The sequence below is a fragment of the Mandrillus leucophaeus genome, unplaced genomic scaffold (genome assembly GCF_000951045.1).
Source record: "Mandrillus leucophaeus isolate KB7577 unplaced genomic scaffold, Mleu.le_1.0 Scaffold639, whole genome shotgun sequence".
Classification (NCBI taxonomy): domain Eukaryota; kingdom Metazoa; phylum Chordata; class Mammalia; order Primates; family Cercopithecidae; genus Mandrillus; species Mandrillus leucophaeus.
Window position 1 is genome coordinate 503,550 of NW_012106908.1, and position 27,661 is coordinate 531,210.

A 27,661-nucleotide genomic window follows, 5' to 3' on the forward strand; every position below is an offset into this window, starting at 1 on the left:
GCGGGGTCTCCCGCTGCTCCTTCGGAGCCGCCGCCCAGACCCGGAGCCCCGCCGCCGCCTGGCTTTGCCTGAGCTCCTCAGGATTTGTCAGCCAGATGTGACAAGATTGTGGCGAGGCGAGTGAAGGAGATCTGATATTAATCAGCGCGTAGCTCCGAGCCAAACTTTCTCAAATGCGGTGTAGAAACATGTTCTTCTCATTTAAGGCATCTCTTTGTGGCTGCAGGGCTGCCACCGCTCCAAGCCTGACAGTTAAGTGGAATGCCTTCTCCCAGCCTTAATTGTGTGAGTGAAGTTGCGTGCGTTTAGCGGGTGGGAGGATCAGACGCTCGGGGGTTCGGTAAGGTCCCCTGGTTTTATGGCTGTGCTCGCCGCAGCCCTCTGAAGGCCAGGGCATTTAAATCGGCCCAGACGCCTGGTCTCAGCCAGGCCTCTGCTGTTAACACTTAAGGGGTCTAAAAGAGGCCCCACCGGTGTCCTGGGAATCCCTGTCAGAGAGAAAGAGAGAGTGAGTGTGCGTGTGTGTGTTTGTGTGTGTGCGCGCGTGAGAGAGAACATGTGTTGCTGCATAGGACCACAGAGCAGATGTAGCAACGATTTTTAAAAAAATATATTCTTTTCATCAAAGCGACAAGATTTCTGCTTGACAGTAAGTGAACTGAAAAAAAGCATTTGGCAGATTTTTTTTTCATTCGCTGTTTATTGTTTTAATTTGCTATTCGATTTTATGGGATCTCTTCATAAGATTCTAAGAGTCTTCGACCCTGAGTTTGCAAATACTTGTTTATGTATTGAAACTTTTGTTCAGTGATAGATACACTGACTCTCTTTTCAATGATCCCTTCCCAAATTCGTTGATACACATTATTAAAACCTTGTTAAAATAGTTTATGTCAAAATAAAATTTTGTACATCCTATAAAAGAACGTTACTTCAGATGTTACAAATTGTACTGGATTTGATTTGCTCTTTAAAGAGGTGTGAAAAGCTAGCTTCCCCTTTTGTGATGATGAATTTTGAGAAATAACTGTTCTTTTTGGCATAATCAGATGGTTAAAACAAGTAAGATACGAGTCATCATTTGATTTCTCATCTAGTAAGTTTGCTAACTAATTTCACCAAGAAACTATTACTATTTCTAGTCAACTGTTGGTTGAACATGTTCCTGTTGTAGTTAAATGCTGAGATGAGGTGGTGAAATCTTCACCTAGCACACATGCTGCTCACACTTTGGAAACTTGTAATTATGTTCAGGCGTCTGCATAATTTAATTTAAATATCATCTGTACCTATAGTGTCCCTTCAGACTAGTAAGGATTTAGGGACCTTCTCCTCCTTCAGAAGGTGGTTAAAGTTGTTCTTTGGCTGTTGATATCTACCAAAATGTGAAACAGTGATCTTTTTGCTGTGGTTATAATTCACATTAGAAATATTGACTAAGATGAAGTAGTTGCCTTGGAAGCGTGAGATTTACTAGAGGGCTATTCTATTTTTTTACTGCGTCTCCCACATGTAGCAGTTAGGCCTGCATCCCAGGCCCATGCCCACTTTCTGTACCTCAAGATCATCAGAGTGGAAAGGTGATCCAACCCGACAGATGAGAGAGAAAAGCCATACAGGTTTCCCTGTGTAACAAAATAATTGTCCCTAAGCACACATTTGTCATTTATGAATGCCTAGGGATAAGTATAAACAGGGGAGCATTTTAAAAGTTCAGTTTGTCAGTAAAATTAAACTGCAGCTTAAGGAGGGGGGGACAGAAGTGTCTTTTAGCTTCTGTATGTGGCTTTAGAAGTAATTTTGACATGGCCATTAAAAGGGATGCCCTGAAGGTTCCACAGGGTAAATTACTTACAGGAGTGTTCTTCACCTCAGGGTGAATTTTCTCTACAGATGTCATTTAGAGTGGGTTACTTTTGTCAGAAACTGTCCTTTTTAGAAAGAACTGAAAATACCCTAGCTAAGGTAAAATCTCGAGGAGCCACCCATCTTTTTGGTATCTAAAATGAAGATTTACGGAGTTGGTACTTCTTTAAAAATTACCTAATTACAAGTATTCTGCAGAGTTTTTGTTTCTTTATTTTTGATGACTTCTCTGAGAGATGTTAAAGATAACTGGATTCTGCTCAAAAAAAGCATCTGGAAAGCGTTTCTTTTTCCTTTTAAACTGGTTTCCACCTGAAAACCTTATTTCTGCATATCTTGTCATTCTTTGAAGTCCTTTTCCTAATTCTGGAAATTCCAGGATTCCAATGTGGCACCATTTCTCCGCACAGACACATGCCTATTTTAGCCAAAGAGGGTGGGTATAAACAGAGAACAGACTTGCTTCTCCAGGGTCCAATTTGAGGCTTTCTCAAACCTCACATAGTTAGTTATAGGCAAACAGACTGTCACTCTTGCCGTCCACACATGGACTCATTATTATAAACCAGCCTAACAAATCACAGGAGGACTCTGCCTTGGGGAAATGATAATTTCATTCGACTAATGTGAAACAAAAGAGAGATGGAGAAATAAAATGTGAGGGTCAGGTCCAAACAGCCCTGTCCATAGGGAAATAGTTGCCTTAGGTAAACTAATTCAGGGTTCTAACATTTTTTTCATATAGTTAGATTAGTTTGGTTGTCTTCTCTTACAGATTATTTGTGTGATCCTACCAAATACTCAAACCTCAGTTTTTTTTTCTAGCTGTACATCAGCTTCCAGAAGTGTTGTCCTTGTTCTGTAGTTCTCTTATTGTTTCTTGCATTATTCATTATGAAGGTAAAATTTTTATACTGTCAGCTCTTAACATTTCATGATACTTCATGCTGAATTTAAAGAAAGTGATCGGGATGACATAATTAACTAAGTTTGATCTTTTCTTTTTAAAAACTTAGTTCCGAAAACCTAGTTCTCGTTAAGTCCCCAAAAGAAATGTTTTACAAAATTTTACTTAGAAATGTTCACGATTTCGTCTTTATTTTGTATCAGCAGCAGTAGTGAAGTTGCATTGCTCATGTAACTTAAGTAAAATTACGCTAAAATGTAAGTGTTTTGCTCTGTATTTTTTTTCCCTCAGGCTGATTCAACTATGTTCAGAAAGTTCCCTTTACATGCAATTAATATCTTTTGGTTTTTTGTTACCAAGGGTTTCTAAAGATTACCTGTGAGGTTTCCCAAATTTAGGTTATAAAGGAAAAAATATATCCATATAATTTACATTTCTGTACAGTTCTTAAATTTTTTTAAAGAAATATTTGGCTTGGCTTTTAAGGTAATGTTTGCATGTTTTTCAGCTATTTTATATATTTTCAGTTTTTAAAACTAATAATTTTAAGAAAAAAAGCTCATACATTAAATTATTTTGGCACAGAGTTTATACTTTGATTCATAGACATCAAAAGAACCAGTATTTTCCCCATCACTGTCTTTGAACTAAGCAGCAAGAGAACACTACAGATGTGTCATGCATACTTTAAACTCACAGGTAGACTCAGCCCAGTATCTGTCACTTGAAGGAGCTCTACCTCCCACCTGCCCTTTCTCTGCCAGACCCTTCTCCATGCCCTCAGTCTTCTTTGTTTTCTTATTTCATCCTCATACTTGCAGTGAGAAGTCAGATTTTGTCCATTCTCCTTTAGTATTGTATTTATATTGCAAATGCTGTCGGGCTCCCCACATCCCCTTTCAAACAGGCTTGTGGTAAACAGTGCCTCCCCATTGTTTAAAAAGCTAATGGTCCTATGAACCCAATAAAGAGACTCTTGGCTGCCCATCTGGACAGCCCAGGCCCACCTTATGTTGTCTTTCAAGGTAGGTCTCACTGCCCATAACAGACCTGTGCTCTGTGGCCCAGGCTCCTTGGCCTGACACATATGTACATGGTAAGCTTTACTTGGTACCTAGGCTTGTGGTATTTCCTACATGCACTCACTGATGAGAGTATGCCTTCTTCCTGGAGGAAGCCCTCTCTGGCCTCCCTGTACAACCTTGACTTCTCCATTTCTCCTATCTCACTCAGACTATTTAATTTGGGGGAGAGTAGGAGTTTGACTTATTTTATTTTTTTCACTTTTTATTTTAGAATTATTTCAAACAATCAAAATTAGAATTGCTTAATGAAACTTGGTAATATGTGCTTGAGGATTCAACAGTTACCAACTTTGGGCCAGTCTCATTTCATCTATATTTCCTACCCATTCTCCCCATTGTAACCAACACTGGATTACTTTAAAGCAAATCCTAGGCGTTGTATAATTTCATTCATATATATTGTAATATGAAGCTCTAAAATGCAAAGGCTCTTTTTTAAAAAACCAGAGCAGTATACCATAGAGCACCTAAAACATTAACAATAACTGTAATGTCATTTAATTTCCAATTAGTATTCAAATTTCCTTGATTACCTGCTAACTTTATATTACAGTTAGTTTCTTCAAATCAGGATTCAAGTAAGGTCCATACATTGTCTTTTTTAATATATAGGTTCATACTTTACTTTTTTCCTTACAATTTATTTGTTGAAAAAGCTGGATCATTGTAGAGTGCTCCCTGGTCCGAATTTCAATGATTATTTCCTTGTAGTATCATTTAAACATTACTCTATCTCCTGTATGTTCTTCAGTTGGAGTTGAGTAAGAGGCTTGATCCAATTCAGGTTTGAACTTTTTTGTCGGGAACACCAGATGTGTGGTGGGATGTATCCTTCAGTCCGGAGGCAAATGGCCTGGTTGTCATATTTTTCATTAGGAGTTGTGGAATGGTGATACTCTAGTTCTTCATTTATTTGATTCACATTCAGAGAGAATCTTTGTCTCATCAATGATTTTTTTTATCCTGAAATATGGGTTATATAGCAAAGGATACATACTTGATTCTTTTCCTTTGTTTACCAGTTTTCAGAATATTAGTTGGTTTCCTAGCATTTTCTAAAGATGGCCAATGAGTTTTGTTTGTTTTGCATATATTTTGAATTCCTAGATTTTAACACAGTGAATGACTCATGCTAATTTTTGACAAATCATATTCTCTACTCTGCTGTTTTTGACCAACCCAGTTGTGTGACTTTTCTTGCAGTCATGAAAGTCTTCCTAGAGTCAGACACTGGGAGTTACTCATCTTTATATCTCCATGAAGCTCCCTATGGTTACCAAGTACATGGTAGATGCTTTTGAAACAAATAAAAACTTTGTTAAATAAATGATTATCATTTGGTGAAACTATTAATGTAAGATGATGGCATGACGTGTTGAGTGTCTGCCCCATATGTGTTTCTCAAGGTCAGCTAAAGTCCAACACTGTCGTCTGCAGATAAGCTGCCTCACATTAAAGGACTTGATGGGTTTCCCCTCTCTTCTTCCCGGTTGTCCTTATTACCTATTTGGCAAAGGGTGATACTATTTTTCAGAATCCTAGTTGTACCTCTATGGGTTTGCATATGTAAGAAAAACAATGGGAAACTTAAAAAGTGAAAGAAGTGAGTGAGAAGTAAGAGATGGGAAGGTAAGGAGAAAAAAAAAATCCAGTTCTAATAAGGAAAGTGAGAAGTGCAGAGGCAGAGCAGTCCAAAGAGCAGTGGGTTAGAGAACTAACTCCCACCTTTGAATGATGCAGTTTCCTAAACCAGGAAGGCTAGCTCTGCAGCCACAGAAAGAGTAAGAATGACAATTTCATAACAGGCTAAGTGAAGCCAGGTTCTCCACCTAGACACCAAAAAGGTGGCCCAGCTGCTTTAAAAGATGTCTTGTTTTATGTGTCCTGAGTGGCAGTTTTCGATATGCATGTTAGCAACAATTATCTATATTCAACATTTAAAAAGTACTACTTAGAAAAAACTGGCCAGGTGTGGTGGCTCACGCCTGTAATCCTAGCACTTTGGGAGGCCGAAGTGGGTGGATCATGAGATCAGGAGACAGAGACCATCTTGACTAACATGGTTGAAACCCCATCTCTACTGAAAATACAGAAAATTAGGCAGGTGTGGTGGCATGCGCCTATAGTCCCAGCTACTCAGGAGGCTGAGGCAGGAGAATTACTTGAACCCAGGAGGCAGAGGTTGTAGTGAGCCAAGATCGCACCACGGCACTCCAGCCTGGGCGACAGAGCGAGACTCTACCTCCAAAAAAAGATTAAAAAGAAAAAACTGAATCAGGAGTTCAAGACCAGCCTAAGCAACATAGTGAGACCCCCGTCTCTACGAAAAACATTTTTTTTTAAATTAGCTGGTTATGGTGGCATGTGCCTATGTGGGGTTTAGAAGGGTGACTAAAGTGGGAGGATCCCTTGAGCCTGGGAAGTAGAGACTGCTGTGAACAGTGATCACTGTCCTCCAGCCTGGGTGACAGAACAAGACCCTGTCTCAAGAAAATCCTGAAGCATTTTAATTATAAAGCTTGGTGGCTTTTAAAAAGTGATTTGTGGTTTGCCAGACTGGGTTCTTTAATTTCAAGTTGAAGAGTTACAATTTTTTCCACTGAGAATCTGGCATAGCCTTAGAATCTCACACATAAGAGAGGACCACAGACTCTAAACTTAATTTCGGTAATCTCTGCTAGTGAGTCATTTTCCACACGGTTTTTACATGGCCCTCTCCACAGTCAACAGGAAGATCAGTGTGTAAACTAGGAACTGCATTTGGCTGCAAATTAAAAGAATTCCTAAATAATAGTTGCTACCCTTTCTTCTCAGCCATTCTTAGGGCATGACCTCGGTGTTGCCTCATAGTCACCAAATGCTGTCTGAGCGCCTGCCATCAGGTTCTTGTTCGAAGAAAGAAGAAGAGGGAAAGGCAGACAGGTTTTACAGTAGAGTCAGCTGCTATTTATGAGGAGTTTTCTATAATACTTCACCCAACAATTTGTATTGTATACCATTGGTCAGTACTTAAGTCACTTGACCACCAACTGAGACTTGGAAGTTAAAGTTCTTTTCACTAAGGCATATGGGGAAAAAGATAACTGGGGGAAAAAGATTAATAATCAGTAAGCATAGTACAGTTCTCTCATAGATTTGTTCAATCATTCATTTACTTTCTCAAATAGTATCAATGGAGGGCTTACCAAGTATCAGGCTCAGTGCTAGGTGTTGGTTTGGAGTTCTAGTTGTTTCATTGCCTCTTCCAGGAATGATTCCTTGTGAAGCACCTTTTGTAGGGGCTTTTATCTAGATATTTTTGGTAGCTCTGTGCAGAGGCGGACCACCAGAGCCCAGAAGACCGAAGAACTTACTTGTTGTGGGTCTTCACTGTTTTGATTGATCGCTTCAGCTCACCATCTGTATATCCTCCTTAATATGGCTAACAGGCCTTTGAGGTAGGCATGAGCAGGTTTCTAGCCCATGGTATAGCCAAAGGCACCAAGGCATGGAGCTGAAGTTTTTACATGGCTTAACTGGAAGTAAGACATAGGTTGAGGCCAATCCTAGGTTTTACTACCTCTCAGTGAAAGGTGCCCAGTGAGGTAAAGGGGAAGGAGCTCAGGGTCCCCAGCCCTGCAACCAGAGGTATCTTTTTTAACAGGGAGATTATATTCATTTCATACCTTAAAGGGGAAGGAGCTCAGACTCCCCAGCCCTACAACCAGAGGTATCTTTTTAACAGGGAGATTATATTCATTTCATACCTTAAAAAAAAAAAAAAAAAGCTTACTGTTAAAATCCAGACTCCTTCACCTGCCCCACAAGGTCCTATGCAGAGTGGTCTCTGTCACTTCTCTTATTCCCATTTTTTGCTAATAACCTCACCAACTTCACTCCAGCTACATTGGCCCCTTAACTGTTCCTTGAACACCCCAGTCTCTATTGCGCCTCAGAGCCTTTGCACTTGCCATGCCTTCTCCCTTCAATACTTCCTCTCTCTCCAGTCTGCACATGACCAACTTGTTGGCATCCCTTGAGACTCAATTCACATGTTACCTCCTCAAAGGCTCTTGGTGATGACTCAATCTTAAAGATTCTTACTCCTGTCCCTATCCCTCCATGCCATCCAGTTATCACTAGCATAGTTTTCTTCTTAGTTCTTTTTTCTTTTTTATTTTTTGAGATGGAGTCTCTGTCACCCAGACTGGAGTGCAGTGGCACAATCTCGTCTCACTGCAACCTCCGCCTCCTGGGTTCAAGCGATTCTCCTGCCTCAGCCTCCCAAGTAGCTGGGATTACAGGCATGCGCCACCATGCCTGGCTAATTTTTGTGTTTTTAGTAGAGATGGGGTTTCGCCATGTTGGCCAATCTGGTCCTGAACCCCTGACTTCAGTTGATCCACCTGCCTCAGCCTCCCAAAGTGCTGAGATTACAGGCGTGAGCCACTGTGCCCAGCGTCTTCTTAGTTCTTTCATAACACTTGCTTTACTCTGAAATGATATTGTTTGTTGTTCATTTCTTGTCTCTTCCCTCTAGAATATAAGCTCCTTGAAGGTAGGGACCTTACCAGTTTTGTTCAACATTTTAGTCTCTAGAATTTAGAACAATGCCTGGCTCATAAATGAACAGTAAATACTTACTCAATGAATGAAATTTCTTTACTGTGTGGAACTTTTAATGTCCTCATCTGCAGAATGTGTATGATAATACCTAACTCTGAAAGTGGTTGCAGGAATTAAGTGAAACCATAAATATAACTGTAGTTAGCACCAAATACTGATATTTCAAGGTGTAATCCTCCCCTGGTATCCAAATTAGAGACCATCCCAGTAGCCTCTAAGTTCTTCACCTTCCTCATCTATAAAATGGGGATAGTAATACCTAACCTCCCTGGGTAGTTGTGAGAAAGAAATGAAATGATACATGTACACTGATTAGTACAGTGTGTCTCACATGTAATAAATAAATGCTCAATAAGGCTCACCAACTGTGTGACCCTGGGCATGTTACAAATCTTCCATAAATTTAAGTTTCTGAGAATAATTCTCTCCTCACAGCACTGTAGTGAGGTTTAAAATAGATTACATGTTAAACATGAACTTTACCATGTCAAAAAGCAGATGCTGGAAGGTTGGCTAACCATTGGACTCAGCCTTGTCCAATAGAGCTTTCTGTGATGATGGAAATGTTGTATATCTCCACTGTCCAATAGAGTAGCCACTACCTACACGTTGCTCCTATGCACCTGAAATGTGGCTGGTGTGACCAAGGAACCGAATTTTACATTTTATTTATTTATTTATTTTGAGACGGAGTCTTGCTCTGTCACCCAGGCTGGAGTGCAGTTGCGCAATCTCAGCTCACTGCAAGCTCCGCCTCCTGGGTTCATGCCATTCTCCTGCCTCGGCATTCCCAGTAGTTGGGACTACAGGTGTCTGCCATTATGCCTGGCTAATTTTTTGGGGTTTCACCGTGTTAGCCAGGATGATCTCGATCTCCTGACCTTGTGGTCTGTCCGCCTTGGCCTCCCAAAGTGCTGGGATTACAGATGTGAGCCACTGTGCCCAGCCATTTTATTTGATTTTAATTAACACAAATGATTCCCCTCAAAGGGCCAGTGCTGTGAACCTGGGAACCCCAAAATTCCCTCTTCCCCTTACCAGTTACTCCCCCAGGAATATCCCCCTAGATTTATCTTCAGTGAAATGAAAGTATATGCACATACTAGAGATGAAAACAGCTTTGAACTAAACAGTTTTTATTCTGAGCTCAATAATTCAAATCCCATGAGAGGCCTACTCTATCCAGCACTGAGTATCTGTGTATATACCCAACTATGTGCCTAGCCTGACCGCTTCCAGGAATTCAACTCAGCATCTCCTGACAAGAGGCCTGTGGTAGCATCTCCTCAAGCCAAAGGTAGAACAGGGTGTCTGAGAGACAAAGTGGGTCCAGGAGCCTGCCTAAAAACTAGGTCATAACTTTCTGTCCCAAGACTGCAAAACCCAATCTTCCATCACATACTAGGTGTGTCAGTAGTTTTTAGATGAATGAGAAAATGATAGTTACAAAAAAGCAAGCCAGGATTTTGAATGTTGATTTGTAGCACAAAAATGACATAACAATTCTGAAATAGTCTGATTAAGATGAGTGTGTTAAAAAGCAATAATCATGTCTTGATGAGTTCAGAATGTTGTAAACTTCTGCTTTATGTTTCTGAAGAATGGAACTAGAATGGATTCCAAAGGATATACATTTAAGAGTTTTCCGTTTTGATTTACATGAGTGCTTTTTGTCCTGTAATTAGAATATTTTCGTTTAATTTCATTTTAGAAGTTTTCATTTATCTTTAGATAATGGTGCTGTAATTTTACTATGTTGTGGAGTTCTAAGATGGGTGGAAAAACCCAAGGGCCTTGATATTGGAAGTTTTCTTAGACACTATAATTAGCTTTTTTAGTTCATAAATAATTCCTCTGAGATTTATTTCCATAGATGTTTAATGAGCTTTGTTAAGCCTTATTCAAATGGGTTCATGGAGAACCACAATAATATTTCTCATAAAGCTGCATTCATTCATTGAATTATAGACAAAATTATTTAAAATTGTCCTGAAATGAAAGCTAAAATTGTCCCCAAACTAAAACTGTAGGCCCCAAATGCCCATGAGGGTGGTATAGGCCCCCCCAGGGGCATTTGGCAGTGTCTGGAGACATTTTTGGTGGTCACAACTGGAGGGTAGGGTGTAACTGGCATGTAGTTTGTAGCAGTCAGGGATGCTGACCAGACGTCATACATTGCACAGAATAGCCCCCTCCCCACCACAAAGCATTATCCAGCCAAAATGTCAGTAGTGCCAAAGTTGAGAAAACCTGACCTAGGTGACAAGAGATGCAAAATATAAGTTTCAGTATTGATCTATGAAATGTGCTTGGAATTGTTCCCTTTGTGGTTTTGCTGTGCTGAACCTCAGATAGTCACCTAGCTTCCTGGGTTGCATGAGCCTTTTGAGCAGAGTCTTCAGGGAGTAGAGGAAGCATGTGCTTAAGGACATCTCTACTTCTGGTTAAAGCAGGTTTTATTTTTCCAAATAAGCAAATGTGAATTTACTCATACAGTTCCAGCATCTTGTTTTTAAAGAGTGAATGGGGTCTGGTGCACTGGCTCACACCTATAATTGCAGCACTTTGGGAGGCCGAGGCAGGTGGATCATCTAAGGTCAGGAGTTAGAGACCAGCCTGGCCAACATGGCGAAACCTGTCTCTACTAAAAAATACAAAAAAAAAAAAAAAAAAGCCAGATGTGGTGGTGCATGCCTGTAATACCAACTACTCAGGAGGCTGAGGCACAAGAATCACTTGAACCTGGGAGGCAGAGGTTGCAGTGAGCCGAGATTGTGCCACTTCACTCCAGCCTGGGCAATAGAGTGAGACTCTGTCTCTAAATAAATAAATAAATAAATAAATAAATAAATAAAAATTTTAACAAAAGGAATGGCATTTTGAGGGGTATAATCCAAAATAAGAACCTTTCTCCCTTTTAAAAATTTTCTGTAAAATGATATTTATAGAATCAAGATTGCAAAATATTTCACAGGTTTAATACTAGTGCTATTGGGAATGTAGCAATAGTTCGTTCATCCGTGAGCTGATGTTCAGAGGGTTGCAGCCAAATTTGAGATGCTGGACAACATTTTAGGTGTACTACAAACTAAGTTAATGGTGCCTTTTAGAATTTTGTTTTGACAATGTGTAATGTAAATTCAACCATCACTCACTTTTATCCTTTAACTTACATTCAAGGTAACTATATAATTATGTATATAGGTATACTTATATAGATGTAAACTGTTCATGTATTTAATACATTTGTATATGTATATACAAGTAGAAACTCTGTAACCAAAAAGTAAAATAATTTCTGTCATTAGAACAGTGTTTCTTGATTTTTTTTCCATTAACCTCCACACCTAAGGAGATTTTAGACATTGTTTCTTAATTGTGCCTCTCCAATGAAATTTTAGTATCACACCATTGCGATATAGGTTTGTGTATGTATGTACATCTGTATTTATACATAGAGTAATTCTTTCACCCCCCAAGACCAATTTTTATTCATTTGGGGATGATAGCATCACCCTCGAGAATGCATGCATTATTAAAGTGAGACAGTGTAATCACATGGAGTTCTTTTTATTATACTGTACAGTTTACAAGAGCAAAACCTTTTCTCCCACATCTCCTGTTTTTTGGTAGCCTCTTGAATGGATTAGATAATGCTGTTGCTATTTACTGTACACCTCAGTTATGAACAGCCCTATTCCACGTCCCCTGAAAATGCCTAGCTGCAGCTGTGTTCAAACCCGTTCTAGTCCAAAATAAATGGTAGAAGACAATCAAATCATGAAAAATTTAACCTGTGTTTAAGCAGGGTCACTCATTTTTTTGTGTTGTTTTTTGAGGCAGAGTCTTGCTCTGTTTCCCAGGCTGCAACCCCTACCTCCCAGGTTCAAGTGATTTTCCTGCCTCAGCCTCCTGAGTAGCTGGGCCTACAGATGCATGCCAACACACCTGGCTAATTGTTGTATTTTTGGTAGAGACAGAGTTTCACAATGTTGGCCAGGCTGGTCTTGAACTCCTGACCTCAGGTGATCCTCCCACCTCGGCCTCCCAGAATGCTAGGATTATAGGCATGAGCCACTGCGCCCGGTCTGTGTTTTAATAACATTTTTATTGAGATGTAATTGACATACCATAAAATTAACTTATAGATTGTACAGTCAAGTGGCTTTTAGTATATTCACAGAGTTGTGCAGCTATCAGTACTATCTAATTTTAGAACATTTTCATCACTTCAAAAAGAAACCGAGGTCAAAATTTGAAACTTCTGTGCTTCAAGGGATACTATCGAGAAAGCGAAGATAACCCAAGGATGGGAGAAAGTGTATGCAAATCATGTATCTGGTAATGCACGTGTATCTAAAATATATAAAGGTCTTGTATAACTCAATATGAAAAAGGCAAACAACCCAATTTAAAAATAGGCAAAAGATCTGAAGAGACATGTCTCCAGGGAAGTCATACAAATGGACAATAAACACATGAAAAGATGCTGAGCACCATTCGCCATCAGGGGAATGCAAATCAAAACCATAATGAGATCCCACCCACAGTCACTAGGATGGCTCTAATCAAAAAGACAGACAATAACAAGTGTTGAGGATGTGGAGAAATTGGAACCCTCATATGTTGCTGGTGAGAATGTAAAATGATACAGCTGCTTTGGAAAAGTTTGGCAGTTTGTTAAAAAGTTAAACAAGAGTTACTGTGCAATCCAGTAGTTCTCTTCTTAGGACTATACCCAAGAGAAATGAAAACATGTGTCTACCATATTCTTGTACATGTTCCTTTTGGGGAAGATGAAAATGTTCCAAATTAGATTGTGATGATGGTTGTATAATTCTGTTAATATGCTAAAAATCGTTGAATTGTACACTTTTAACAGGTGAGTTATATATGTGTGAATTGTATCTCAATAAAGCTGTTTTTCTCAAAGATGGAAACAAACCAAACAAGAACACACTCTCTCCTACTACCCACTAGCAGTCACTTGTTATCCATACCCCACTCTCCACAGCCCCAGGTAACTACTAATCTGGTTTCTGCCTTTATCAATTGGACTGTTCTTGACATTTCATGTAAATGGAATCATACAATCCATGACTTTGGTGCCTGACTTCTCTCACTTAGCACATATATTTTCAAAGTTCATCCATGTTGCACCGTGTATTAGTATTTCATTACTTTTTATTGTTCAATAGTACCCAATTGTGAGTGGATATATCACATTTTGTTTATCTGTTCATCAGTTGATGGATGTTGGGGTTGTTTCTACTTTTTGGCTATTGTGAATAATGCTGCTATGAACATTCATATACAAGTTTTTGTGGACATATGTTTTTGGTTATTTTGGGTATATACCTAGGAGTGAATTTCTGGGTCATATAGTAACTCTATGTTTAACTTTTTGAGGAACTGCCAGAATGTTTTCCAAAGTGGCTGTACCATTTTACAATCCCACCAGCAACCAATTTTTAAGTGCAGACTGATCATATACTCCTTAAAATGAATTTCCCAAGTCTTCAGCTAGATTCTCCCTTCCCTCTCCCCAATGCAGGCCACATAGTCCGTTGATTGGCAGATTAGAGGTTTAAACCCTTAATTGTAAGGCTTTTTTATCCCTCCTCCAGATGCTCTTGCGCGCGCGCACACACACACACACACACACACACACACACACACTTCCCAGTTTCAAGACTCTCGTGAATCATACAAATTCTACCCAGCAGGTCTTCCCAGAAACCTCACTGACAAAGCTGCTTCGAGGGCTTTTTCTGTTTAATAATAGATTATATTCTTCAAGACTGTATCTCCTTTGAGGAGTTCATCTTAAAAATGTATGTGAAGCTTTGTGGGTGTTGTTGTTGTTGTTGTTGTTGTTGTTTTGAGAGGGAGTCTCGCTCTGTCGCCCAGGCCAGAGTGCAGTGGCATGATCTCACTCACTGCAACCTCGGCCTCCTGGGTTTAAGTGATTCTTCTGCCTCAGCCTCCCGAGTAGCTGGGACTACAGGCATGCGCCACCACGCCCGGCTAAGTTTTGTATTTTTGGTAGAGACAGGGTTTCACCATACTGGCCAGGCTGGCCTTGAACTCCTGACCTCATGATCCACCCACCTCGGCCTCCCAAAGTGCTGGGATTAGAGGCATGAGCCACCACGCCCAGACGAAGCTTTGTTTTTAGTACTAGAACTTTGTTAGACATGTACCTCTCTACATTTTTGTACACTCTGTACCCGCACATAAAACATGGCACCATAACATGCAAGGGGCGTTGATGCAAGGCTTGTTCAGCCTGTGTTTGTCTCTGACAGTCACGTAGTTCAGTGACTGATGTCAGGGAATCATCTTCAGTATAGTCAGCTATTACATGTTCTCAAATCTTATTTGTATTTTCAGCTTCTACCATATCTGTGGGTGGGGGAAAATAAATTTTATATGTAGATTATTCTCAGTTCAGGTCATTCTCCCTTTTACTTGTTCCAAGACAGCTTCTGTATACTTTCCAGGGTTGCTGCTTTGGTCAACTTAGAAATTTGGTGAAAATATGTTTACCCTTTCTATGACCTTAATAACAGTGCAGGATAATTCATTCTAAACCATAATCTTTTCTTAGAAAAAGTTCTGATGTTTAAGCTCATTCTTGAATGTGGAATATCTGTGTAATGTGTTCACGGTCTCCAAGTGCAGGGCTGGCTGCTCATCTTTCCAGAGTACAATGTACACCTCTGGGCCTGGCACACGGTGGACACATATTGTTCAATAAATGCTGCCAAATGGAGGCATATGTTTTGTTTGAAATACGATGAATGTTTCACGCATCACTTATATGCTCCACATACCTGTGTTCTTCTCTTTTTCAGGCTATCAGCTGTACTCTGAACTGTAGTTGCCAAAGTTTCAAACCCGGGAAAATAAACCACCGTCAGTGTGACCAGTGCAAGCATGGATGGGTGGCCCACGGTAACTTTATTTTTCACCCTCTCTTGGCCTGTAGTGTTATAGAGTTATTCAGGAACTGATTTCATATCTTAAGAATGACAACTAACTAGTAAACTAGTAAGTTACTAGCATGTCCCAGGTAACAGGCTAAGATTCAAAGAGTCTTGAACCTTAACTACTCTATATGGGAAGTGTCTTATTAACCTCAATCTAAAGATGTAGAAACTAGTGCTTCAGTGCTATCATTCTGTAATGATAGAAATGTTCTGTTCTATCTAATACAGCCTCTAGGCTAGGGTTGCCAGATAAAATACAGAATGCTCAGTTAAATTTAAACTTCAGATAAACGACGATCATATTTTAACCTAGGTATATTCCAATGAATATTTTTAGTATATGTATATCCCACCCATTCATTGTTTATCTCAAATTTACATTTGGATTTAACTGGGCATCTTTTTTTATTTGCCAAATCTGACAACTCTACAGTAGTCACTTGTGGCTACTGAGTACTTGAAATGCGACTAGTGTAACTGGGGAATGGAGTTTTAAATTTTATTTAATTTTAATTTAATCTAAATGTAAATAGCCATATGTGAATGATGGCTATTACACTGGACAGCGTGGCCTTCAGGAAGTTAATTTGTCAAGCCCCACAACTGGCAAATATAAAGCCCCACAACTAATACTCAAACCCAGATCTCTCAGATTCCCAAACCCAGATTCTTTACCCCCAGACTCTATGCTTCCTGATTATCCATCCTCTTGATTATGCACCTGCCACCTCAGTTTTTACCCCTTTTCCTTATTCCTTCCTTGTTGGTGACTATTTCTCTCCTTAGCAAGGCCACAAGAAAGGGAGAAAAGTCCCAAGCTAGTTCATTTATTTTAGAAGTTCCTGTAAATAATTTGAAGCTTCATAGCTATTAAGGTATTTAATCATTTGTATATTCATGTATTTTCTGTGGAACAAATAACCAAGAATTAGTCCTAACCTACTTTTTTTGCAGTGTTTCTCTTACAATTAGAACTTTTCTAAATGACATTTCCTCAATTTGATCTTTCAGCTCTAAGTAAGCTCAGGATCCCCTCCATGTATCCAACAAGCCAGGTGGAGATTGTCCAGTCCAATGTGGTGTTTGATATTAGCAGCCTCATGCTCTATGGGACTCAGGCCATCCCCGTTCGCCTAAAAATCCTACTGGACCGGCTCTTCAGTGTGTTGAAGCAAGATGAGGTTCTCCAGATCCTCCATGCCTTGGACTGGACACTTCAGGATTACATCCGTGGATACGTGCTGCAGGTACAGTAACCATGACCATTGTCCTCCTACGGTGTTTTCTGTGCCCATATAACTGACGTAACCCAGTTACCTCCCAATGCTACAGCCCTTGGTGACCATCTTTCCCTTTAATACTTCTTTTCTAATGGCCTAAGCCCCTACCTCATGTTCTTGGGGGAAGTCCAAGGTATCTGTGAAGCTTTAGGAGCATTACATATTCTCTGATTTGGCTTTTACTAAACTACCTTTTCAACAATAAACCATTTGCCCCATTTCAGGTGCTGCCTCCATGTCTTTCATTAGTCCCAAACTAGTTACTGACACAAGATGCTGTCTGTATCAGATTTTACTGAGAGTTTGGAATTGAGAAAGGGAACTTACAGAATCACAAAGCAAACAACTTATAATTTCATAGCACACCTTCCTGTGCTTTAAAGCCTTCTGCCATCTCACTGATGTTCTTCCTTCCTAGGCTCTATTTTTTATGGTATTTCTGTGTTCATGTATGCATTTGCTCATTCTCAATCTCTCTCTATATATATACACATATGTGTGTGTGTGTGTGTGTGTGTGTGTGTGTGTGTGTGTATACACATCTCCTTCCCTCCTTCCTTCCTTCCCTCCCCACACCCCAGTTTTCTTTTGGCATCTTCATACATTCTCTTCTTTTCTCCAACATTCCAAGCCCTTCATCCTCTCTGTTCTCTTTATTTTGCAGAGTAGTTTACCTCTGTTCCCAGATCATGCTGAGTGTGTAGGCTTCATGTTTCATTTCCAAAGAGGCTGTCAAGGTGTTTTTAGAAGCAAAGAACATGTTTCCTGAGATGAAGCATCATTCCTTTAAGATATGAAACAGCTACAGCATTGTATTTTCTTGCCATTACACTAGAAAATGTTAAAGTTTGGTAAAGATTTCAATGAAATTGGAGGCAAACATATTTCCAAGACCAGCATAGATGTCAGTCTTACTAAGGTAGGCCATGTAATTAAAATTAACACTAAAAACAATTTTATAGACCTAGATCCTTTCCCAATAATCTTAAGCGTTAGGCATATTATCCCCATTTTCCAGTCAAAAAACTAGAGGCTCAGAGTGCCTCAAAATCATGCTGAAAGTCATTTCACTAGTATGTGGCAGACCCAGAATTTGTACTCACTTTTTTTTAACTCAAACGACCATAATCTTTCCCTATAAAAATGTTTGCTCACCTCTAGTGCAGGACCCCCAGCAGACTAGAAACAACCGTTTATGTAGAGTAGCATTATGATCTTATGTTATGACATAGATCAATATTTAATCATCCTAATAATCTTGCTTTCTAGTGTTAAGATTAAAAATATGGAATCAATTACCTTGAACCTCTAGTGCATGAAAAATTTATGATGTTACATTCTTTATCATCTTCAAAACTCTTACATGCACTGTGAAAAATCTCAGTAGGCCATCAAATACATGTTCTGTGATAAAATATTTATTGTAGTTTTGGGGAAAGTTAGGCCTTGCTAGAGTTTGAAAGATCTCCAACACTCCAGTGTAATTACAGCTGTGCTTTGTGAACGTGCGCAATAGATCAATACAAGTTCATTTGTTTTCTGATGTTAGTTGCTTAGGAAGATTATTAAACTTGCAGCAAATGAATACTTGAGCTGTATCTCGGCCTGATTGTTCCATCTATCCTCTTTAGATAAAGAAGTTACTATTGTTCAAATGATACCTATTTTAATTTTAGTAGGGAAAATTATTACATCTAATGCAAAACAAGCAATTGGTCTGAAATGAGGTGAAAAATAATCACTACATTTCCCTGACTTCAGCTTGAGTAATGTGATTTTATTTGTCTCTTTTGCACCAATTGTAGGAGTACTGCTAATATTTGTAAAGCTTATGGTCTGCACAAAGCTTCTGACCTGGGAGAGTAGGGTAAGCAGGGACTAAATTCCCCAAAGCCCTGTGTTCATCTTTTCCTTATATGCACAAAAGTATCCTATAGTCTAGTGGACTACATTTTTAGAGGAAAGGGTAAAGAGTTGTAAATTAATCACATTTCTAACATCTGGTTTGGGTTTAGGATGCATCAGGAAAGGTGTTGGATCACTGGAGCATCATGACCAGTGAGGAAGAAGTGGCCACCTTGCAGCAGTTCCTTCGTTTTGGAGAGACTAAATCTATAGTTGAACTCATGGCAATTCAAGAGAAAGAAGAGCAATCCATTATCATACCACCTTCCACAGCAAACGTAGATATCAGGGCTTTCATTGAGAGCTGCAGCCACAGGAATTCTAGCCTCCCCACTCCTGTGGACAAAGGAAACCCCAGCAGTATACACCCCTTTGAGAACCTCATAAGCAACATGACTTTCATGCTGCCTTTCCAGTTCTTCAACCCTCTGCCTCCTGCACTGATAGGGTCACTGCCCGAACAATATATGTTGGAGCAGGGTCATGACCAAAGTCAGGACCCCAGACAGGAAGTCCATGGGCCCTTCCCTAACAGCAGCTTCTTAACTTCCAGTTCCACACCATTTCAGGTTGAAAAAGATCAGTGTTTAAACTGTCCAGATGCTATTACTAAAAAAGAAGACAGCACCCATTTAAGTGACTCCAGATCATATAACATTGTCACTAAGTTTGAAAGGACACAGTTATCCCCTGAGGCCAAAGTGAAGCCTGAGAGGAATAGCCTTGGTACAAAGAAGGGCCGAGTGTTCTGCACCGCATGTGAGAAGACGTTCTATGACAAAGGCACCCTCAAAATCCACTACAATGCCGTCCACCTGAAGATCAAGCATAAGTGCACCATCGAAGGGTGTAACATGGTGTTCAGCTCCCTAAGGAGCCGGAATCGCCATAGCGCCAACCCTAACCCTCGGCTGCACATGCCAATGAACAGAAATAACCGGGACAAAGACCTCAGGAACAGCCTGAACCTGGCCAGCTCTGAGAACTACAAGTGCCCAGGTTTCACAGTGACGTCCCCAGACTGTAGGCCTCCTCCCAGCTACCCTGGTTCAGGAGAGGATTCCAAAGGCCAACCAGCCTACCCAAACATTGGGCAAAATGGTGTGCTTTTTCCCAACCTAAAGACAGTCCAGCCAGTCCTTCCTTTCTACCGCAGTCCAGCCACACCTGCCGAGGTAGCAAACACGCCTGGGATACTGCCTTCCCTCCCGCTGTTGTCCTCTTCAATCCCAGAACAGCTCGTTTCAAATGAAATGCCATTTGATGCCCTTCCCAAGAAGAAATCCAGGAAGTCCAGTATGCCTATCAAAATAGAGAAAGAAGCTGTGGAAATAGCTAATGAGAAAAGACATAACCTCAGCTCAGATGAAGACATGCCCCTACAGGTGGTCAGTGAAGATGAGCAGGAGGCCTGCAGTCCTCAGTCACACAGAGTATCTGAGGAGCAGCACGTACAGTCAGGAAGCTTAGGGAAGCCTCTCCCTGAAGGAGAGAGGCCCTGCCATCGTGAATCAGTGATTGAGTCCAGTGGAGCCATCAGCCGAACCCCTGAGCAGGCCACACACAATTCAGAGAGGGAGACTGAGCAGACACCAGCGTTGATCATGGTGCCAAGGGAGGTCGAGGATGGTGGCCATGAACACTACTTCACACCTGGGATGGAGCCCCAAGTTCCTTTTCCTGACTACATGGAACTGCAGCAGCGCCTGCTGACTGGGGGACTCTTCAGTGCTTTGTCCAACAGGGGAATGGCTTTTCCTTGTCTTGAAGATTCTAAAGAACTGGAGCACATGGGTCAACATGCATTAGCAAGGCAGATAGAAGAAAATCGCTTCCAGTGTGACATCTGCAAGAAGACCTTTAAAAATGCTTGCAGTGTGAAAATGCATCATAAGAATATGCATGTCAAAGAAATGCACACATGCACAGTGGAAGGCTGTAATGCTACCTTTCCCTCCCGCAGGAGCAGAGACAGGTAAGGCATCTGTAGGCAATCATGTTTTCTAAGGCAGTGGCTCTTAAAGTTTAACATGCATCAGAATCACCTGGAGAATTGTTAAAACAGACTTATGGGCCCCACCCTAGAATTTCCACTTCATTAGGTCTAGGGTGAGGCCTGAGAGTTGGCATTTTTAACAAGTCCCCAGGTGATGCTGATGTTACTATTCTGGGGGCCACAGTTTGAGAAACAGTGTTGTATGAATTTTCATATTTCAACATTCATGAATACAAGTTCCCAGATGATGCTGGTGTTACTATTCTGGGGGCTACAGTTTGATAAACTGTTCTATGAATTTTCATATTTCAACATACATGAATTTTGACTTCCAAAAACCTAACCTAATTTGGCTGCAAAACCTGACCTGGAGTGATGTGAAGTTATTTGTAATCTTCTTTAATCTCCTTTTGTGTGGATTTATATATATATATATATATATATATAGTACAGATAGTAATGGATTTATTATAAGGCATTAACAGTGTTTCATTATATGCATCATTCTGCCTGTCTGAAGTCTGAGAAATTCTGAACTCAGAAACACATCCGGCCCCAAGGGTGTGGGATAAGAAATCGTGAACTACGGCCGGGCGCAGTGGCTCATGCCTATAATCCCAGCACTTTAGGAGGCCAAGGCAGGCAGATCACGAGGTCAAGAGATCGAGACCATCCTGGCCAACATGGTGAAACCCCATCTCTACTAAAAAATACAAAAATTAGCTGGGTGTGGTGGTGTGTTCCTGTAGTCATGTTCCAGCCACTGGGAGGCTGAGGCAGGAGAATCACTTGAACCCAAGAGGCGGAGATTGCAGTGAGCTGAGATCGCGCCACTGCACTCCAGCCTAGTGATAGAGCGAGACTGCATCTCAAACAAGAAAAAAAAGAAAAAAATCATGAACTAGTTGTCACATTAGCAGGTTGAGTAAAGCGTAAATAACTACTTGAATAAGAGTGAGAAGGGAGCTTTTTAAATTACCACGATAGCGTCCCAAAACTTGACTCATTTTCATTTGATAATATGAAATCCATAGAATAAAATATTTTCCTTTATTTCTAGTTACCGAGCTACATTTGAAAGGAAGAATCACTGCTTGATCGAAAGTTTTTTAATTATTAAGATAAAAGAATAAAGGTAGTTGGCAGGTTGTTTCAGGGACTGTGATTTCTGGTTGAAAGATCCTGAGTTTTCATGACACACATAGAGGCAAACTGTTTACAAAGACCCCCGGTATAGAGCGTATCTCATCACTGTGGGGATAGCACTGGTGTTACTGTCTTGCTTGTGCTTTTCTTCATGAACTTGAGTCACTTAACCACTCTTCAGGTCACCTTCCTCCCCAGCCTATAAATTGGAAGAGCAAGCATACCAAAAGATGGCCCCAGGAGGCTTATGGAAAAGATCAGCTGCCTATCGATGAAATGGAATATGATAAATGCTAAATGGTACACTGAATATTAAAATGCTACATTTGCAGAAACAAGCTTGACTTGAAGCAGTTCAGCACCACCACTTGGTCCAAGTTGTAATGCCTAATTTGTTAAGAGGGTGAAAATGTACAGACTCCCACACACATTCCTGGACAGGGCTCATAAGAACATACTCATTGTCTTTAGCAAAGAGGATAGAGCACAGGAGATATTAGTTAAATGTTTATATTAAATCAGTGTTTCTACTGATAGGATGTTGAACCAAACCACCAAGGTACCCTAATTAGTGAACCAGTCCTTCTCCTTCAGCCTCCAAGAGGAGGAGTGTTTGTTCGTGAATAAGCTGTTGTTATAAAGAGACAATCATGTTGGTCATATTATCTTTGATATTTACGATACTGTTCTATCCTACAATATCTACTAAATTAGAAGGCATATTGGATTCAAGATACTTTTTCATTTGATACTTATTTTTTCATAGATTTAATATTTCCTTATGTTCTGACCTATTTGTACTAATAGATCCAAGCCTTCCCCCACCACAACAGGAAAGCATCTTGCATTATAAATTAAAACCACGAATTAGTCTAGAGCTTGAAATGCATTTTACCTAGAATCTATGATTTAAGTTACAGTATTTTAAATTTGACTTTGTGGGCAGGTCTAGACCTAACACCATTTCTCTCAGTCAGAGATTGAGAACCACATTCCTGTAGGGACACCTAAGTTCTCTTTGAGCCACTGCTACTGCCAGCAACAGTTACCAAGACCCATCAGGAAGGGACTGGGACAGCACCCTGGATGCCTATTTACCCAGTGAATATTAAGAAATGTCTATGTTAGGTGTTGGGGACATAATCCCTGCCCACAGAGGCCTTCTGTAGTGGAGGAGACAGACCAGAAACAGGTAATTACAGTTGAATGTGATTACTTCTGCAGTGAGTGAAGGAAATGTAGGCTGTTGTGGGCACATGGGAGGGCACCTTGAGAAGTTAAGGAAAGCTTCCTGGAAGAAGGGATATGTCTACACCAGTAACTAAAACGTTTTGGTCTTATAACGCCTTTACAAATACTTAAAACCTAAGGTTACTCAAGAGCTTTTCTTTATTTGGGTTATATCTATCAAAATTTATCATATTAGAAATTAAAAATTTTTTAATTGTAAAACTTTATATATTAACATGTTTATAAAAAAAACTACATTTTCCAAAGCAAAAATTTAGTGAGATGAGTGACTTCGTTTTACATTTTTGTAAATCTCATTGATGTCTGACTTCATAGAAGACAGCTAGATTCTCATATCTGCTTCTGCATATGTTCTGTTGCAAAATCATGTCACGTAGCCTCTGAAAAACTCCACTGTGCACTCATGAGACAAGGTGAAAACGGCAAATAATATCTTAGTATTATGAAACTCTGACTTCAGGAACCCCCCGAAAAGACCTCAGGATCACTAGGGGTGCTCAGAACACATTTTGAGAATCACTGGTCTGAACTAATCAAAATAGAAGCCAAGAGGAAGAGTTGGAGGAGAGATGTAGAGGTTGTAGGGTTGAAGGGAAGAGATGGAGACATGGGCAGTGAGTACAGGATTAGCAGAGTCCTAGAAACCAAAGCCTGGTACATGATCCAGAGGGTTTTTACAGTTGTTGTAGTTACTCGTCTCAGGGGACATGGCACCTCAGGAAATGTATCTAACCCACTAAGGCTTGAGAGGAGTGAGAGAGCCCACAAGTTAGCCATTAGTGTGCATGGAATACTCAGGAGTTGAGTATGAGGCCCAGAGGTTTGCTTTGTTCCGGTAGGGACCTTTCTTTACAAGGTTCCAATAAAAGTGATTGTCTTCCTTTTTCACCACTTGTATTTACTGGAACCTGTATATCAACCCAGTGTCTGGTTTTCTGCCGACACGTACCAGCCTCTTCAACCCAGAATGCTGACATAATCACAGGGCAGAGTTGGAGTTAAGAAGGGCTGCTTGCAAAGTGGGTGATCTGGGAGTATAATTCTGATTAAGTCCAGAAAATATGTGTAAGGGAATAGAAGATGGAAGTTGAACAGTAGATTTTGTACATTTTATAAAGCTTCCCACACACATGTCTTCGGGGATTTAGAAAGTTCAATTCTTAGTTATTTTGGTGAAGGTGTTTTCCCAACTTGATTCTGCCATAAATTCTGATATGTATTGGGGGAGTATTTTCTCTATTTGGAATAATTCTCTCATCACCTTTAAGATTGTAACCCCCTTGGTAAGGACTGTTTTTGCTTGTCAAAAGTTAGCAGAGGATTTCTGAGGAAGACCAACATTGATTTACAAGTTACTTCCAAATGATAACATGACTAAAAGGTATGTGTCATAATGGATACTCATTATCTGTCCTTCGAGAGTAATCATTGGGTAGAAGATTGGTGGTATGCTTATTCTGCTGCATTTGCAAAACTTCTGTCTGGTATAGGATAGTGAAACATTACAAATATGAACTAAACTACATACACACACAATTATAGCCAATCGGATTCTCACCCACACTTGTAGAACTTTTGGGATGAAGTGTATGTCAGTGCTCTAGACGAGTGCTATCCAATAGAAATACGATGCAAGCTTCATGTGAAATTTTAAATATTCTAATAGCCACAGTAAAAAAGTAAAAAACCAGATGCAATAAAATTTAATAACATTTAACTTCAGTATATTCAAAATATCCTTTCAACATACGGTACTAGCCATTTTTCAGGTGTTCAGTATCCATATATGGCTAGTGGCTATCATTGGACAGTGCAGCCCCAGAAGGTAATATTTCCTGATTTCATTGAAATAAAGTCCTCTTCTTAGTTCCTTATAGTTTGTGACCAGTTTTCTCCTGGGATCTCCTGGTTCCAGTGTCCCTGTTAAACTGATCTAGTTGATGTAGTCTAGCCATTCTGGGAGACAGACCAGAAACAGGCAATTACACTTGAATGTGATGACTTCTACAATGAGAGAAGTGCTGCTGTGGGCACATGGGAGGGCACCATGAGAAGTTAAGGAAAGCTTCCTGGAAGAAGGGGTATGTCAAACCAGCAGCTCTGAAACAGTGAGCTCATGTATAGAAAGTACATAAGGTACAGAAAGTATATCAAACAGATAGTGGAAATCAGGACTACATATTCTCAGTTTCCAGAATGTCGACTTTCTTGGTGAACACTAACTTCTGATAAGCAGTGAACAACAGTGGGCCCGTATCCACTAGACAGGTGTTACATCCCATGGGGGCCTACCCCCTTATCATCGGTGCTCCCACACCACACGTTTTTCCTGGTATCTACCAAGTCTCTCCACTCAGAATGATGGCTGTTTCTAAAACAACCCAACCCATTACTAACCATCTTTTCACTCTTGTAGACACAGCTCAAACCTAAACCTCCACCAAAAAGCATTGAGCCAAGAAACATTGGAGAGCAGTGAAGATCATTTCCGTACAGCTTACCTTCTGAAAGATGTGGCTAAGGAAGCCTATCAGGATGTGGCTTTTACACAGCAAGCCTCCCAGACATCTGTCATCTTCAAAGGAGCCAGTCGAATGGGCAGTCTGGTTTACCCAATAACCCAAGTCCACAATGCCAACCTGGAGAGCTACAACTCTGGCCCCTTGAGCGAGGGCACCATCCTGGATTTGAGCACTACCTCAAGCATGAAGTCAGAGAGTAGCAGCCATTCTTCCTGGGACTCCGACGGGGTGAGTGAGGAAGGCACTGTGCTTATGGAGGACAGTGATGGGAACTGTGAAGGGTCAAGCCTTGTCCCTGGGGAAGATGAGTACCCCATCTGTGTCCTGATGGAGAAGGCTGACCAGAGCCTTGCTAGCTTGCCTTCTGGGTTGCCCATAACCTGTCATCTCTGCCAAAAGACCTACAGTAACAAAGGGACCTTTAGGGCCCACTACAAAACTGTGCACCTCCGGCAGCTCCACAAATGCAAAGTACCAGGCTGCAACACCATGTTTTCGTCTGTTCGCAGTCGAAACAGACACAGCCAGAATCCCAACCTGCACAAAAGCCTGGCCTCATCTCCAAGTCACCTCCAGTAACAAGATGGCAAACTAAGTATGCTCAGATAAGCTTTTTTCATAATTCAGGAATAAGGTAGTCCATAGAAATGTTTCTCTTCAATATCATTTGGGGTGAGTCAGGCAAAATTATTTGATTTGACTTTATAGTTTTCCACAGCAGAATGAGCAAAAGACAAACCTTGTGGGAAGATGACACTGGGGCACCCCTTCCTATCATTTTTCTTAGTCCAAGAGGTCTTTCACTGATGATACAAGGAAAACTTGCAGAAATGCAGTTTTTCCCAGATTTGTTTACATGTTCCCTGGGACAGATCCAGGTCTGCATATTGATACCAGTGGGCCCAGGACCTGGGGGTGGCTTTAAATGAGGCTTGCAGTGTTAAGGGTCTTGGATAAGAAGTGTCCTGGGGAGGAAGACTCACCAGTCCCAAAGATAGCATTTTCAGTTCCTTCTTCAATTAGTTTGAAATCCAGACCTGAGTTTGAAAGACTGACTTTTTGAGACCATCCCTGTATTTGGAGTGGATAATTGTCCCTCCCCTCAGCCCTGCGCCAAAGGTCTCATATGTTACCCCAGGGAGTTCTCAGAGGATTGGGTTGGCCTCTAACATGTTCCTTGTTAATTCTTGTTCTGTAACATGCATTCAAGAAGCTAAGGGGAAAATATCTCATGCACTCAAATAATGGTCTTTAATTTAAAAATATTTTGATAATATTTAATTTGTGCTTATGTGGTGTTTGGTGTGAGTGCAGATATTGCACTGTGTCACCTCTGGATCTCTGCTCAGAAGCAGAACAAGTGATGACCTAAATGTCAAAATCACCGCTCATTTTCATTTGGTGAACTTCAAAGTCTGTTATTTTTGGTCACCTGTGGAATGAATGCAAGCATGATTTTGGCAGGAACATTTGTACGTATTCTGCCATAGATAATGTGGTTCTGATGGTTGTTGTGTATTTTCCATATCACTGGATCCCTCAGTCTTCACCCTTTTATAAATGTTTAAGATTAGGATGAACTTTTGAATTTACTTGGTAGGAAAAAAAGTAGGACATTATTGCCATATTGTATGTCTTAATATTTAACTTATTCTGAAATATATTCCACACTGTTATATACATTTTCCATTGTAGAAAGGAAGTTTAATCAGTCCTGTGGAATGAAACCATCTCCTGAAATTCAGCATTTACAGTATTCTAAAAGCCTGTGTAGTTACAAGGACGTTGATTTTGTATTCAGAATTCAAGTTAACTATCTTTTAAATTCGTGGTTGATGTAAGTAATAAAAAACATTCTTAAAGTTGAGGCTTATAAGACATATTATTTCTGTGGTCTAAAGGTTTAAAAAAAGTCAACAACCTGTTACCAATTATTTCAACTTTTTTTGTTTTAATAAATGTGACAACTTAAAACTTGTTTCTATTTAAAGTGAGATGTATCTTTCAACTGTTTTGTTACCCAGCTGTTTAATATTCCAGTTTTCCCAAAGTGAAAAAATTTGTATACAAATGTTTCTATGATTTAATAAAAATATATGACACACC

General features: G+C 40.3%; 1 protein-coding gene across 1 annotated transcript; it reads left to right on the top strand.

The window, feature by feature from the left end:
• BNC1 (basonuclin 1) lies at positions 1-27,661 on the top strand. The gene is made up of 5 exons (XM_012000662.1): positions 1-251; positions 15,321-15,420; positions 16,467-16,702; positions 18,751-20,615; positions 25,450-27,661. The coding sequence occupies exons 1-5, from the start codon at positions 174-176 to the stop codon at positions 26,132-26,134; spliced, it is 2,964 nt and encodes a 987-aa protein (XP_011856052.1). The 5' UTR covers positions 1-173; the 3' UTR covers positions 26,135-27,661.

What these genes read in the sequence shown, in the direction of transcription:
- BNC1 (XM_012000662.1), top strand. Translation starts at nt 174, where the DNA reads ATGCGGTGTAGAAACATGTTCTTCTCATTTAAGGCATCTCTTTGTGGC. An exon ending in CCACCGCTCCAAGCCTGACA is followed by an intron (nt 252 to 15,320) that starts GTTAAGTGGAAT and finishes TCTCTTTTTCAG; the next exon opens with GCTATCAGCTGTACTCTGAA. An exon ending in TCCCGCAGGAGCAGAGACAG is followed by an intron (nt 20,616 to 25,449) that starts GTAAGGCATCTG and finishes TCACTCTTGTAG; the next exon opens with ACACAGCTCAAACCTAAACC.